The 13,866-nt window shown below is 44.2% G+C and overlaps 1 protein-coding gene across 3 annotated transcripts in view; it reads left to right on the forward strand.

Moving 5' to 3' along the window:
* Window positions 1–13,866, forward strand: part of ACADSB (acyl-CoA dehydrogenase short/branched chain) — a 40,517-nt gene that overhangs the window by 10,508 nt on the left and 16,143 nt on the right. For 2 of the 3 annotated variants that reach the window (XM_025467518.3, XM_025467517.3), the window contains exons 2-3: window positions 11,251–11,410; window positions 11,629–11,729. In XM_025467518.3, the coding sequence (XP_025323303.1) occupies window positions 11,374–11,410; window positions 11,629–11,729 (138 nt within the window). In that variant the 5' untranslated portion in view covers window positions 11,251–11,373. The remainder of the gene's footprint in view (window positions 1–11,250; window positions 11,411–11,628; window positions 11,730–13,866) is intronic. The other variant, XM_025467519.3, reaches the window with a different exon arrangement.

The raw sequence follows: 13,866 nt of genomic DNA on the forward strand, positions 1-13,866 counted from the left end.
GGCAACACAAAAATCACAGACTTCTCCATGACAACACAAAACAAGTATAAGTGGGGCACCTGGGTGGCTCAGTAGTTAAGCATCTACCTCTCTTTGGCTTGAGTCATGATCCCCGGAGTCCTGGGTTGGAATCCCACATCAGGTTCCCCACAGGGAGCCTGCTTCTCCCTCTGCCTGTGTCTCTGCCATTCTCTCTCTCTCTCTCTCTCTATCATGAATAAATAAAATCTTAAAAAAAAAAAAATTAGTGTTTTTGTGGATAAAGTGGATCCACTTTAGTGGATAAAGAAACTTTTTCCTGTTAATCTGTTTATTGTCAGTTCTCAGTTGCACCCTCCCCACCCCTCTACTCCACCCTTCCTGTGGGTAGAGGAAAGTTTTCTTCCCAAGAAATACACTATATATGTATAGATCTGGGTTTTTTTCACTTGCAGATTTGTGTGACCTTGTCCGCAGTGGAGATATGGATTGACACAGTGACCCTGAGTTCCCCTTGTTGGGCATTATTCATAATACTAAAAGAGATTTTGGTTGCACTTTCCCATCTCTGCCCTTTGATTAGTTTCTTTGGCTCCCTAAAGCAGCCCTGGTTTAAATAAAAACAAGAGTGATCTTGTACACAATGGACTATTTTGCAACTATAAAAAAAAGGGAATGAAGGTATTCTCTAGGTCCTAAAGCAGAAACCTCTCCAGAATGTATTGCCACATGAATAAAAGGCACAGAATAGGGTACATAGTATGCTACCTTTTAGAAAGGGCAGGGAGGAGAATAAGGAAGTCTATTCCTATTTGCTTAGATTTGTATATAAAAAATATATAAAGATATACATAAGCTGATCAGAGTGGTCACCTGTGAGAGAGGTTGAGAAGTGGGCTGAATGGGGATGGGTCAACAGCTTTTTTCCCGGGTATGTGGGGGCAACGGTCTTTTTGAGCCTTGTTACGTATTCAACACAAAAGCATTTTAAAGCCAGACGCTTTGGGGGTGAGGGTGGGCAAGGGGAGAGAGCAGGGGTGCACATTTATGAATCACTTCTGTAGACAAATGAATGGTGTGGCTTTTGAATATTTGCTGTAGGAGGGGTTGAGTTTTTACTTTCCAAATCATGCATGTAAACCAGATGCCAGCCCAGGCTACAATTAGCATTATCTTGAGGAGCTTTTGAGAAATACAGAGGCCTGGGCTTCATCTGGAGTCTGTTGAATCAGTCTTAATTGGTAGGGCTGTACTCTCCTTTGCTGTAAGCTCCCCAAGTGATCTGGTATGTAACCAAGAATGGCAACCCCTGATTTAAATCTCAGGGGCACTTGTTTCCAAGATCCCAATAGAGTTGGCAAATGTTCCAGAATAAACCATTTTCTTTAGTTTAATTATGTGTAACAACATTTGACAGGTTCTTAAGAAATCCATAAAATGGTTCAGCAGTATGATGCTGAGCACATTATCTAAAACCTACATTTTGCGTTTTAAAGGCAAGCCTACTTCGAAAATCCAAAAATCCAGAGCATACATGATTCAAACCATTGCACGTACTTTTAAAAAGCCAAAACATTAAATATTATTAGAAATATTTCTGATAGAAAGTGCAGAAAACAATTTAACTGGCACCCTATACCCACCACCCACTTTTGCTATAGTTTTGGGTTTGTTTACTTTAAGAAATAAAACACTACAGGGATCCCTGGGTGGCTCAGCGGTTGAGTTCCTGCCTTGGGCCCAGGGCGTGATCCTGGAGACCCAGGATCTAGTCCCACGTCGGGCTTCCTGCATGGAGCCTGCTTCTCCCTCTGCCTGTGTCTCTGCCTCTCTGTGTGTCTCTCATGAATAAATAAATAAAATCTAAAAAAAAAAAGAAAAGAAAAAAGAAATAAAACACTACAGAAACCCCGCATTTCTAGCTCTTCTACAGAGGAAACCATAATCCTGACGCTGATGTGTATGCTTCTTGTTCATGTGTTTAAACTTTTACTGCATTACTGCATCTATGTGTCTCCATAAGAATATATACTATCATTTGGTGTGTTTTTAAAGTGTACATAAATGCTATCATCCCAAACAAATCCTTTTGCAAATTGCTTTTTTAACTCAGTATTATATTTTCAGGGTTTATCCATGTTGATATATGTAGCTCCCTAGTTTACTTTAACCGCTATAAAATCTTCCATTGAATTATAGGGGAGGAAAAAATATTTTGCACTCTACCCTCCTGATTCTTGGCTGAGATCCCTCCATAACAACAGATTAACAGGGGGTAAAATACAAACAAATTTAATAACTTGTATACCTTCTGTATAAATGGGAGAAACCCAGGAAAACTGAGTGACCCTGAAACGGCCCAAGCCACCATCCCCTTAAATACTGTTACCAGCTAAATACAAAAGATGGGGGGCAAGATAGCGGGGTGCAATTATGGGAGGTTGGCAGGAAAAGCATAGTAAACAAGAGTGGGGTGGTTATGCAGATTTAATACCTTGCCTTTTCCATTGATAAGTTTCTGGGGACTTAGTCATCTCTTTCTGGTTTGTGGGGAAATTTCTCCTATGCATGTAGATCAATGTCTCCTATAAAAGGGTAAATGTCGGGCAGCCGGGGTGGCTCAGTGGTTTAGCGCCGCCTTTGGCCCGGGGCATGATCCTGGAGACCTGGATGAGTCCCACGTCTGGCTCCCTGCATGGGGCCTGCTTCTCCCTCTGCCTGTGTCTCTGCCTCTCTCTCTGTCTCTGTGTCTCTCATGAATAAATAAATAAAATCTTAAAAAAAACAAAAGGATAAATGTCTTCTCAGTTTTCAGAACTTCTCTGTCTGCTGTTTCTTAAAAATTGCCAGCTCGAGAAAATCCTTATATCAAAGAGACATTTTTGCCTTGGCGAATTCTTCTCCCCTTCAGAATCAGCATACTACAACTTACCCTTCATTCTTTTGTTGACAGATCATTGGCTTTTTAATTTTTCACCTTTATAAGTCTCACTGCACTGCTTGCAAAGCGTGTACTCAGGCATAGGAACTTAAGTAGAATTGCTGGGCTTTGGTGTTATGTCTTTATCTTTACTTTTGCTTAAATCGTGATTACACCTGTTTTTACCCTCAACTACAGAATGGAAGGGTTTCTTCCCACTTAAAAATTGTTCATGACCCTTGTTAAAGACGGTAAAGAAAACTTTATTTAAGAAGGAACTACTGCATTGGGATTTTGCGGTAGGGAGGTGAGATCAAGCTCAATTCCAGGTACCACAATGACAAGTGGAGATTTATAGGCAGCAAGTCAGGTTGGAGTCAGTGGACAGAAAATCACTGAGAAGAAAGATGAGGGCTAAGCGGGATTCTTGGGGGGGGGGCTGGGTGCAGGCCACCCCACCAGGGACCATTTTGGGCATGAATTCAAAGCATCCCAAACCCAGCAAGTTCAGGAAAAGCTCTGTACCTCCCCCTCACCTGCCTGCTTATACTAGGAAGAGAGCTATTAACAGAGATTTCTCTGGACTCAAGAAACTTCACCGTATAGTAGGGGAAGAACCGTTGGGGTACCTGGCTGGCTCAGTTGATAGAACATGTGACTCTTGGTCTTGGGGTCATGAGTTCGGGCCCTGCATTGGGTGTAGAGCTCACACACACAAAAAAAGAGGCTGTCTTTTGTTTTCCAAACATCTTTCACCTTCCTGCAAATGGTCTTCTCCCTTTGTACCTTCAGACATCCACCTCCTCCCCAGCTCATAGAAGCATCATGTTGCCTATCTTTGCAGTCTCCATGTCTGCGTGGATTCCCTGTGTCTATGCTATTACATTTGATTTTCTCTTGTTAATCTGTCTCTTCTCGATTTGATTCTTAGTCCAAGTAAAAGGTCCCTGAAGAGTAGAAAAAATTCTCCCATGCCAACACTCACCAGATTCAGACTCACCAGGATTCTTGCTAGAGGCTGACCAGAGTGATCAGATACCAAGGGTGGGGGTTTTCATTAACCTGATGCAGTAGGATCCTTGCTAAAACTGGCCTAGGTGGACCAAGGGCAGTGCCCAAGGTCAGGGCCTAGTTAGACACAGAGGAGCTGACCCTCATTTGGTTAAGGAGAGAGTCTTTGTCAAACATCTTCAACACTTGAGGGTCAGGTGGTGGGAGTGAAGCTAGAGCAGGAGGCAGAAAGACTGGCAGGAGAGGGAAGAAACAAGAGGAGAGCATTTGGAAGGAGGGGGGTGTGCCTACCTGAACTGCATCTGCTAAGAGCAAGCAAGTTGGAGCCTGAAGAACATGGAGATGTTTGTGGAGACCCTATTGAGGAGGGGTGCTGGTGAGTGGTGGAGGTCCTAAGGAAGCAAAGAGGGCAAGTAAGGCACACCTTCAGCAGTATCTGGCTGTGCAGGGAAGGGGAGAGAGGATGCTAGCAAGATGGATGCATGGTTCAAGGATGGTTGTCATGCTAAAAATTCGAGCAGGGGAAAAAAATGGAAAGATGTGAGAAGACCAAAGGGATGGCTGAGGATCCTGGGAAGGTGGGAGAGGTGGGACCCAGAGAGAGTTAGAGGGACAGGCCTTTCTTAAGAGGAGGAACATCATGCCCATCGCACTAGGAGGGAAGAAGGATGAGCGGTGCAAACGCAGGACACCAGGTGGGTTTGGTGGCAGCAGGTTGAGGTTGTCCCCATTTGCTGACATTGATTTTTTTCTGGTAGAAGGTGACTCATCAGCTAACAGTAAGTGGTGGAGCTTGGCGGGGCTGGGGGGTGGGGCGGGTGTTGAGATCCCATAATCGGTTCAGAGAATGGGTAAGAGTCCAAATGGAGGTTGGTGACTATGAACTTGTAGTTAAATGAGGCCACATGCATGTCTGTGTCTCCTCACTGTGCCCTGGATGCGGTCACAGTGAGAGTTGTAATCAGAAGTGCCGTGAGACAGATTGGGGGAAAAGTGGGTGGCACAGGGATCCCTGGGTGGCGCAGCGGTTTGGCGCCTGCCTTTGGCCCAGGGCGCGATCCTGGAGACTCGGGATCGAATCCCACGTCGGGCTCCTGGTGCATGGAGCCTGCTTCTCCCTCTGCCTATGTCTCTGCCTCTCTCTCTCTCTCTCTCTCTCTCTCTATGTGACTATCATAAATAAATAAAATTTAAAAAAAATATATTAAAAAAAAAAAAAGTGGGTGGCACAGAGGCCAGCGCGAGGAATTTGGGAGTGATGGAGGTGCTGGGTGGCCAGTGGTGGTGGTGGTGGTGGGCATACATGTCTGTCAAAACCCTTTAAACTGTATGCCACAAATAGTTTTATCTTATATATAAAAGTAAAATCGAACTAGATAGAAGGGGAAGATGGAATGCTGCTGTGGCAGATGAATCTAACTGTATTACACGTTGCAATACTGAGATTTATAATAAATATCTATTGAGTCTTCCTTCAGGGTTCCTGGCTCACAGCTCCCAATGCCTTGGGAGTTTCCTAGGCAGTTAAGAGCAAAGAGCATCTTTTGTTAAAATATTTGGTCTCTTGTTTGCAGTTCCTGAAATCCTCTGAGAGCCCCGAAGGTGAAATGGGTGCCTTGTTATTCATACCAGACCCCCTTCTATCTGCACCTGAATTTATATTAATGAGGTGACTTCGGGATTGCAGCTAAGGGTGTGGGGAATTCCGGGGCTGGGAACCAACCTCATGATTATGGGGTTGGGCCTTTCTGTTTGAGCCCCTAGCCTCCTGGGAGGGAAGAGGGAGCTGAAGGTTGAATTAGGCTCCAATAGCCAATGAATTACTCAATCTGGCCTACGTAATGAAGCCTAGAACCCACAAGGACAGGGTTCCCAGAGCTTCTTGGATGGTGAGCACAGGGAGGTGTTGGGAGAGGGGCCTCTGAGTAGAGAGCATGGAAGCTCCACACCTTCCCCCAACCTTGCCCTGTGCATCTCTTCACATGATGGTTCCTTAGTTCTATTCTTTAATAATAAACCAGTAATCCAGTAAGTAAAATATTCCTCTCAGTTCTGTGAGCTGCTCTTGAAGACTAAACAAGACTGCCCCCACGGAGCAAGTGCTAGGAACCTGCAGTTGATAACCCGTGGGTCTGAAGCATGGGGGACAGCCTGGGCTTGCCACTGTTGTGTGAATGGGGGCCGGGGGCCCATCTTGTGGGACTGGGCCCCTTTGACCTTTGGGATCGATGCCATCTCTAGGCAGATAGAGTCAGAATTGAGTTGAATGGTAGGACAGGCGGCTGGTGTGGGGGAAAAAACCCACGTTTGACTTGGTCCCAGAATTATTACCAGAGAATCACATCACCACACAAAGGGGGTGGGGAAGGGAAAGAAGAAGTTGCAGAAACCGTTGTTCTGATTGAGTACCTTTAAGGCCAAAGATGAAAAGAACCGTAACCAAGCACCACACTAGAAGGGATACACTGGTTTCTCACAGTGGTATGGGTTAGCAATTCTGGAACTATCAATGTGCACTAGGTTCGAACAAGTGAGTCCTAGATCATGAGAGCCAGGTTTCTCACTGTCAGAAAGAAGTTACCAGTAAGAAAAGAAGACTGGACGATCAGAACTCTGGGGTGCCAGAATGGAGTCATAGGGAAAAATATACAGCTTCATGCCCACATGTAGGAAGGACAACCGGGGGTTGGAGCACATTTAGTGGGAACCCCTGAATATAGGCATTTAAGGTGAAGCCCTCCATGTTCCGTCAAAACATTTCCTTTGGAAAAGTCTAAGAAGAACTTCGCAGGTTAGCAAACTTCTTGTCTTCTTTTTACCTTCCAAACATTGTAAGAGCCTGTAGGCTTGAACCACTCTAAAAATGTTTGGAATGATATTTCGTTATGCTGGAACGTAATGGAGAAGGGTTATGACTACGTAACAGCTAAACTTAATGGGTTTAGCAAAACTACCAGAACATTTCAGCAGTCAGGGGGTCCTTCACCCCTTTTTTATGCCATGGATGACAAGTATACAGCAGTATGGTGAACTTTAGCAGACCCTTTCTCAAAATGTTTTAAAATACACAAAATATGCAAGATGACAGAGGAAACCAGTGATGATAAAAGTCATAAGAATAATTTTAATTGTGATAATGGTAATATATGTTGCTTAAATAAGATCTACGGTTTTGAAGTAGTGCTGAACATCAAGATGCTTGCTGTTATTTGATATAAAAATACCTAATTTCTTTCCGTGGCAGTCACAGATAACTTTAACTTGTTTGCCTACATTTCATAATTGGAGGAAATGCTTTATTTCAGTTAGAGGTTAGTGAAACAAAGATGTAGTTGCCCCCACCTGAGTTCATGGACTTTATTGCTCTGCCCACAGGAGTCTGCAGACCCCAGGTCTGATCACCACTACTTCTGAGGGCAGCAGAGCTCTGATCCGTTGAGTAGAAAACAGATCAGACTCAGGCTACGGAAAGCATTTGGCAAGGCATAAATAACTATTATTCCACGCAAGTAGTGACTGCTGCTCTATACAAAAAAATGTGATGATGTGGTGCAATGGGTTATAACTGTGGAAAATCATTTTGATGGAGCGGACACCAAAGCTGCAGAGGCTGAGGTCAACACCAAAGGGCAGGGGACAGTTGAAAAGCATCATCGAAACCTCGGGCCTCACGTTTAAAGGCAAGGCAGGGAAATGTTTTCTTTATTAAAGATTGTCCTATTAAAAGGACCATGTTTTTCTGCCCAAAAAGATCGGTAATAACAGTGCTTTGGTTAAAAAGGGATTCCATCCACTTAGCATGTACCCACTGTGTTTTATGATGGCATCTTGAGTAAGCTCACCCTACCTTTGTATGCAGCTACTTCCTTTGTAAAGCACATTTGTCCCTGTGGTCTTGTGAATCCAAAATAATGGTTATGTGTCGGGGCACCAGCATGGCTAAGTTGGTCAAGCATCAGACTCTTGATTTCAGCTCCGGACATGAGCTAGGGGTTGTGAGATTGAGTCCTGAGTCGAGCTCTGCGCTCAATTTGGAGTCTGCTTAGGATTTTCCCTCTACCTCTCCCTCCCTCTGCCTCTCTCTCTCTCTCTCTCTAAATGAATAGATGAGATTTTTAAATAACGAAATAAAATAATTGTTATGTGTTGAACAGCCATACACTTTGTCAGTAGCAATTTTGAGACTAAGTGGATCACAATTGTGTCAAGCAGGAAAAAAATGGGTATTATTGTAATACCTGCTGGCTCCTTAAGTCTCTCAGTGGTGGGCTTTCTGTTAACCTCCAGCACAAAGGTGATACATTGACTCAGAGGCACAAAGAACTCTGTAGGGGGGTCTAGTGAAGTAAATAATCTCCCCTAGAAAGAGGAATCCTGGGCCATGTGTTAGAGTTTTAAAATAACAACAGGCTGGTTTCCTGATCATTTTGTGGAGAAGATTAGTTGGCTCATTCTCTCATTTAATTCCTAAGTCTGTTGAGGGGTCCCGTGCAGGACTCCCCCCACCAACCACTGAGCAGAACGCATGCCACATGTCCCTCTCTTCCTTCTCCATCATCCCATCCTTTCTCCCAGGCCCTGCGGGTCCTTGGTGCTTGCTGCTAATGATCACTCTGTCCTTGCGTTTCTTGGCACCATGGCTCCCTCTTGAAGTCCTTGTGCATCTCCATTTCTTGCCTCCTTTCTTCTTGTCCTCAGTTCTTCCATCTGTTTCATCAGGGAGAAGACATTATTACCTCATGTGCATGCCCTCACCCCTTCCTTCGTTCTAGTCTAAAGTCCTTCCTGTCCCCGTGAGGTCTTTCAACAAGGAAAGAATGTTCCATGCAACTTTGCCCTAAACTATCTGCCTCCTACGAATAAAAACAAAACAGAGTTAATTACAAAATTGAGAGATAGGTATCTTTCTTCTAACTGGCCAATGTTTGTCTCCCCACCTCCCCACATCCCCACCCCAACCTAGAGCAGAGTACATCTACTCCTGGGGACATTAACTACAAAGATTGACCCAAATTTGGGAAAGATTTAACAGATTAATTCATGGTTGGTTTGTTCTCTTTTCATCAATAAGCTTTTCCATGTGTAATCAAAACTATTGAGAAAAAATATATTGCAATATATTACTACTTTTTTTTTTAACACCACACACACTTTAAAAAAAAAAAGATTTTTATTTATTTGACAGAGAGAGCACGCAAGCAGGGGAAGGGGCAGAGGGCGAAGCAGACTCCCCGCTTGAGCAGGGAGCCTGATGCTGCTCATCCCAGGATGCCTCCCAGGACACTGGTATCTTGACCTGAGCTGAAGGCAGATGTTTAACCAACTGAGCCACCCAGGCGCCCCCACCACGTATGCTTTTTAATCCTGCAGAACTTGACTTTGTTTTTTGCCTATTCTGTGAACCTTACAATGTTCCCCTTAGTACCCTGTGCTCTCAGACAATTGTCAGATGCTCAGAACATTCGTTTTGAATCTTGCTGAATAAAAGGAAAACACTACTTCTTTTTTTCAAACAGCTTTGTTGAAGTATAACTTACCATAAAACTCACTCTTTTAAAGTGTATAGCGCAATGAATTTCAGGAAATTTACAGAGTTGTAGGATCATCACCACAATCCAATTGAGAACATTTCCATCACCCCCACCCTCAGGCAACCACTACACTAGCTTCTGACTCTGGATTTGCCTCTTCTGGAGATTTCATATGGATAGAATCCTATAATATGTGATCTTTTGTAGCTGGCTTTTTTCACTTAGCATGTTTGTAGGTGCACTAAAAGACTAATAACTTACTTGTTTCCCCTGTAATAAAATTCTACAAAATGAAATTGGAAAGCTATAGCAAGCATTTCAAATTGGAAGGTTTCTTTTCAACAGACTTGGAGCAAATCCATTGTTTGAGTAGAAATTGGCACATTTGAAGGATCTGGGACACTGCATCAGGGAGACACACTAATGACCAGAAAAGGCAGCCTTGTGGTTTAACTGTCACTACTGCTGGGACTTGCTCAGTTAGGACCACCACCAGTGTCCTTTGGGGTCGGAGTAGAGATAGCCATTACTGCTTATTGAGCTCCTACTTTATGGCAGATGGCATGCTAAACCCTTCATGTGGGTTATGATGTTAATCCTTAGAAAACTCGAGATTATTATCTGCATGTTTCAGAGAAAGAAACAGATCAAGAGATTTTAACTGTTAAGTTTGAAATCACTTGTCCAAGATCACGTGGCTTATAAATCCCAGATGCCAGATTTGAAACCAGTTCTTTCAGACTGCAGAGTCTGTTTTCTTAACCCTGATGCTGCACCGTGTCTGACTAAGGAGAAGCTAAAAAACAGGATTAGCCAGGAGAACCAAAAGAGAACTGCTACCTACGGCCGCCAGGGCAGGGCAGGAGAGGGGCCTTGTTGTCCCCGCGCCCTCACCTATTCCCACCCTCCTCAAGAATGCTCTTTGCAGTGGTCACCCAGTAGTGTTATTTATATTCAGGTTTCCCCTTCGAAGAAGTCCATGAAATGTGACATTTTAAGAATGAATTTTGGGGAACCTGGGTGACACAGTGGTGGAATGTGTCTGACTTGGTTTCGGCTCAGGTCATGGTCTCAGGGTCATGGGATCGAGCCCCAGGTTGGGCTCTGTGCTCAGCACAGAGTCTGCTTGAGATTTTTCTCTCACTCTACTCCCCCCCCCAAAAATAGATAAATCTTAAAAAAAGAAAGAATGAATTCCATCTAGAATGTCCATCTAGAAGTGTTTTCTTGAAGGTAAAAGCTAATCATCTGGGAAAGTTTCGTTTAATTAGAAGAGCTCCATTTCCTGGTATGACAATGAATTCAGCTACAGCGACCGGGTGGTGGACCTCATGGTCCACATGGCCTCCAAGGAGTAAGAGCCTCCTGGAGCACCAGCCCCAGCAAGAACAAGAGGAAGAGAGAGGCCCTCAGCTGCTGGGGAGTCCCTGCCCCAACTTAATCCCCCAACACACTGAGAATCTCCTGACCTCCAATTTACATCCTAGACCCTGAGGAAGGGGAGGGGCTTGGGGAGCCCTACCTTGTCATGTACCATCAATAAAGTATACTGTACCCAGCCAAAAAAAAAAAAAAAATTAGAAGAGCTCACTGCTTGGATAAAGGACATAAAGTTAAACAAGTTTGTGTTTTTGTTCACAAGACAGTGAATTTTCAAACATGCCAGTCTCCTGCTCCTCTTTTTTGGTGACACAAGAGGCAAGAAAGGGGTTAAAAAGTTATTCCCAAAGAAACCGATGTTGAGATACTTCTCTTTATCTTTTGTGTGTCTGTGTGTGTTTCCCCTCTTCAATGGGACTGTTCCTACAGCTCAGACGAAGCTTCCCAACCTGCCTGTCTTCTTGGAAGACTCCTCCCCGTGTCCTAAAGTCTTCCCAGTCAGAAGCTGCCCTTGGTCTAACAAATGCCGCGCTGCCCGGTGCCCCCCTGCAGATGTTTACAGATGAGGAGATGATGATAAAGAACACCGGTGAGTAGACTGGCTCAGTGTCACATCCAGATCCCTCTGATTACCAGCTGGATCTACAGTGTGAAGTTCCATGACATGTTTGGGGGGTATGTCCATCTCAGTTTGTGAATAGAATTTTTTTTTTACACTAATTTAAAACTTTTTTTTTTTTTGAAAAAAAAGTAAAGCCTGTCATATTAAGAGAATAAAGACAGATCAGTATTTTTTCCCCCCTACAGTTAAAAAATTTGCCCAAGAACGGGTTGCTCCTCTGGTGTCAACGATGGATGAAAATTCAAAAATGGATCCATCAATAATAGAAGGATTATTTCAACAAGGGGTATATACTTTACAATTCTTCTCATTCTTTCATAAATACTGTCCAGTGTTAAAATGTATGCATGCTTTTAAATTCAGGAACTGTAATGATGGCTTAATGAACTCTTCATTTCCTAGTCAAAATTAGCTGTGTTCTCTTGTAAAGATTTTTATTTTGTATTTTTACCTGGGGGAGAGAGCATGAGCAGGGAGGAGGGAGGAGAAGAGGGAGAAGCAGACTCCCTGCTGAGCATGGAACCAGATGTGGGGCTTGATCCCCAGAAACCCAGGATCATGAGCTGAGCCTGAGCCAGATGTTTAACCAGCTGAGCCACCCAGGAACCCCTCTGTTTTCTCTTCTAGACTGAGATCCTAGTCACAGATTTCCTTTAAATTGATTGGGCATTTTAAGTTAAAAAATATGCTGCTTTTTAAGAAAAGGGCTCAGAAGCAAGAGAATGATTTCTTTAGATCTGTGGTCCTCAACTGGAGGCTGTTTTGTCCCCCAAGAGACATTTGGCAGTCTCTGAAGACATTTTTGGTTGTCACAACCATGGGTGACCCTGGCATCTAGGGGAATAGAGGTCAGGGATGCTGCTAAACAGCCTACAGTGTACAGGACTGGCACCAACAAAGAATGATCCCGCTCAGCACCACCAGGATTAAGAAGCGTACTTCAGTTAGTGAAACCTCAGAGCAGACCATGCTTTCTACCTGAGTCCCTCTGCACGTGGCAAACTTAGAAGCTGAGGCGACATCTGAACTCCACACTAACCAGGGAAACCGATTTGCAACTTCCTAAGTCACATAGCCCTTTGATAGGAGCCCAGTATACAAAATAGACAAAAGTAGAACTGTTCCAGCTCTACGTTGTCAGCATGGGGGCTCCAAGGAGAACATTTTCAAAATCACTGCACTTACTCATCATCTCTCCCTCTCCATAGGTGTGAAGTGATGTTTTCTTTTTATTTTGAATACTAGGGATATTCCAGAACTAGTAGCTCCTATTCAGAGCCATTGGCTAAAATCTTTTCTGTTACCGTGCTGGAAAAATTGCCTTTTCCACTGAACCTAAATAGTCTTTACTTCTTCCCCTTGTAAAGAGACCAGCTTTTTTTTTTTTTTTTTTTTTAAATACCATACCTACTAGTGATTTTTCCACTTTTTTCTTTTTTTTTAAAGCGATGAACTGCTTAGGAACATAGAATCTTCTGTGAAGCCCCCCGTGGGTCAGAGGGCATCTGGGAGTCCCATTTTCCAGGCAGGCTTCATCTGCATTGTTGGCAAAGTCCCTGGGCTGCTCTGAGAAGTCTTGGGCTTCCAGGCTGGGAGCAGCACTCCCCTGATGGGGTGGTTCTTGCAGGCAGGGTTGTCTGAAGCCCCACCACCTGGCCCTTGCTTAGGAGGCCTAGCACCACCTGGAGCATCTGTTTGGTTGCACATCCTACACCAGCTATTCTGAGGCTCCTCTTGTCCCTCTTCTGCGGTCACCTGCCATAGCAATAGCTGACAAAAATGGTACTTCCCACGCAGAAAAAAATCGGTGACTTTTTGGGAGAAGCAGTTGTCTCTGACAACTGTTCAAGATACTGTATCAGTTATCACGCCCTCTTCAGACTTAAGCCACGCCCGAATCCTTCAGTTTTTCCTGGTGGGACAGCATCTCTGGATCTCACCTAAGTCTTCCCCCAACTTTGTGGTTCTACCTGCATATCCACTAAGCTTCCCATCAGCTGAAACCTAACAGCTGAAACCCAGACCATAGCACACTGCAATTCCAGAAGTGTCTGGGCAGAAGAGAGAGGAGCATTATCCTTTTACCTGTTAGCAGCTTTGGGTCTTGAATTACAGGTACACACATTCTCTGTCTGAGATGAGGACCCTTAAAAATGGAGAACTATGGGAGTTTCATGTTCTCAACTTAGGAGAATTGGCTGAACAGTGAGACAGTCATGGGAGAGCTTGGCCAGCATCTGGTCGTGTTTACCAGGCACCTCTGCCTTGTCTGTGGTGGTTCCAGGAAACACCACCAGATGTCTGCCAACCACGGGGACTTGTTAGAATGCCCCAGAAGGAATGGTCCTTCAGTTATTATCTTGGCTGAATGAGTCCAGGCGAGGAGCCTGCCTAGAAGAGATTGTGCCCCACTGCCTTCCTCC

This window comes from Canis lupus, chromosome 28, assembly GCF_003254725.2.
Source record: "Canis lupus dingo isolate Sandy chromosome 28, ASM325472v2, whole genome shotgun sequence".
NCBI lineage: Eukaryota > Metazoa > Chordata > Mammalia > Carnivora > Canidae > Canis > Canis lupus.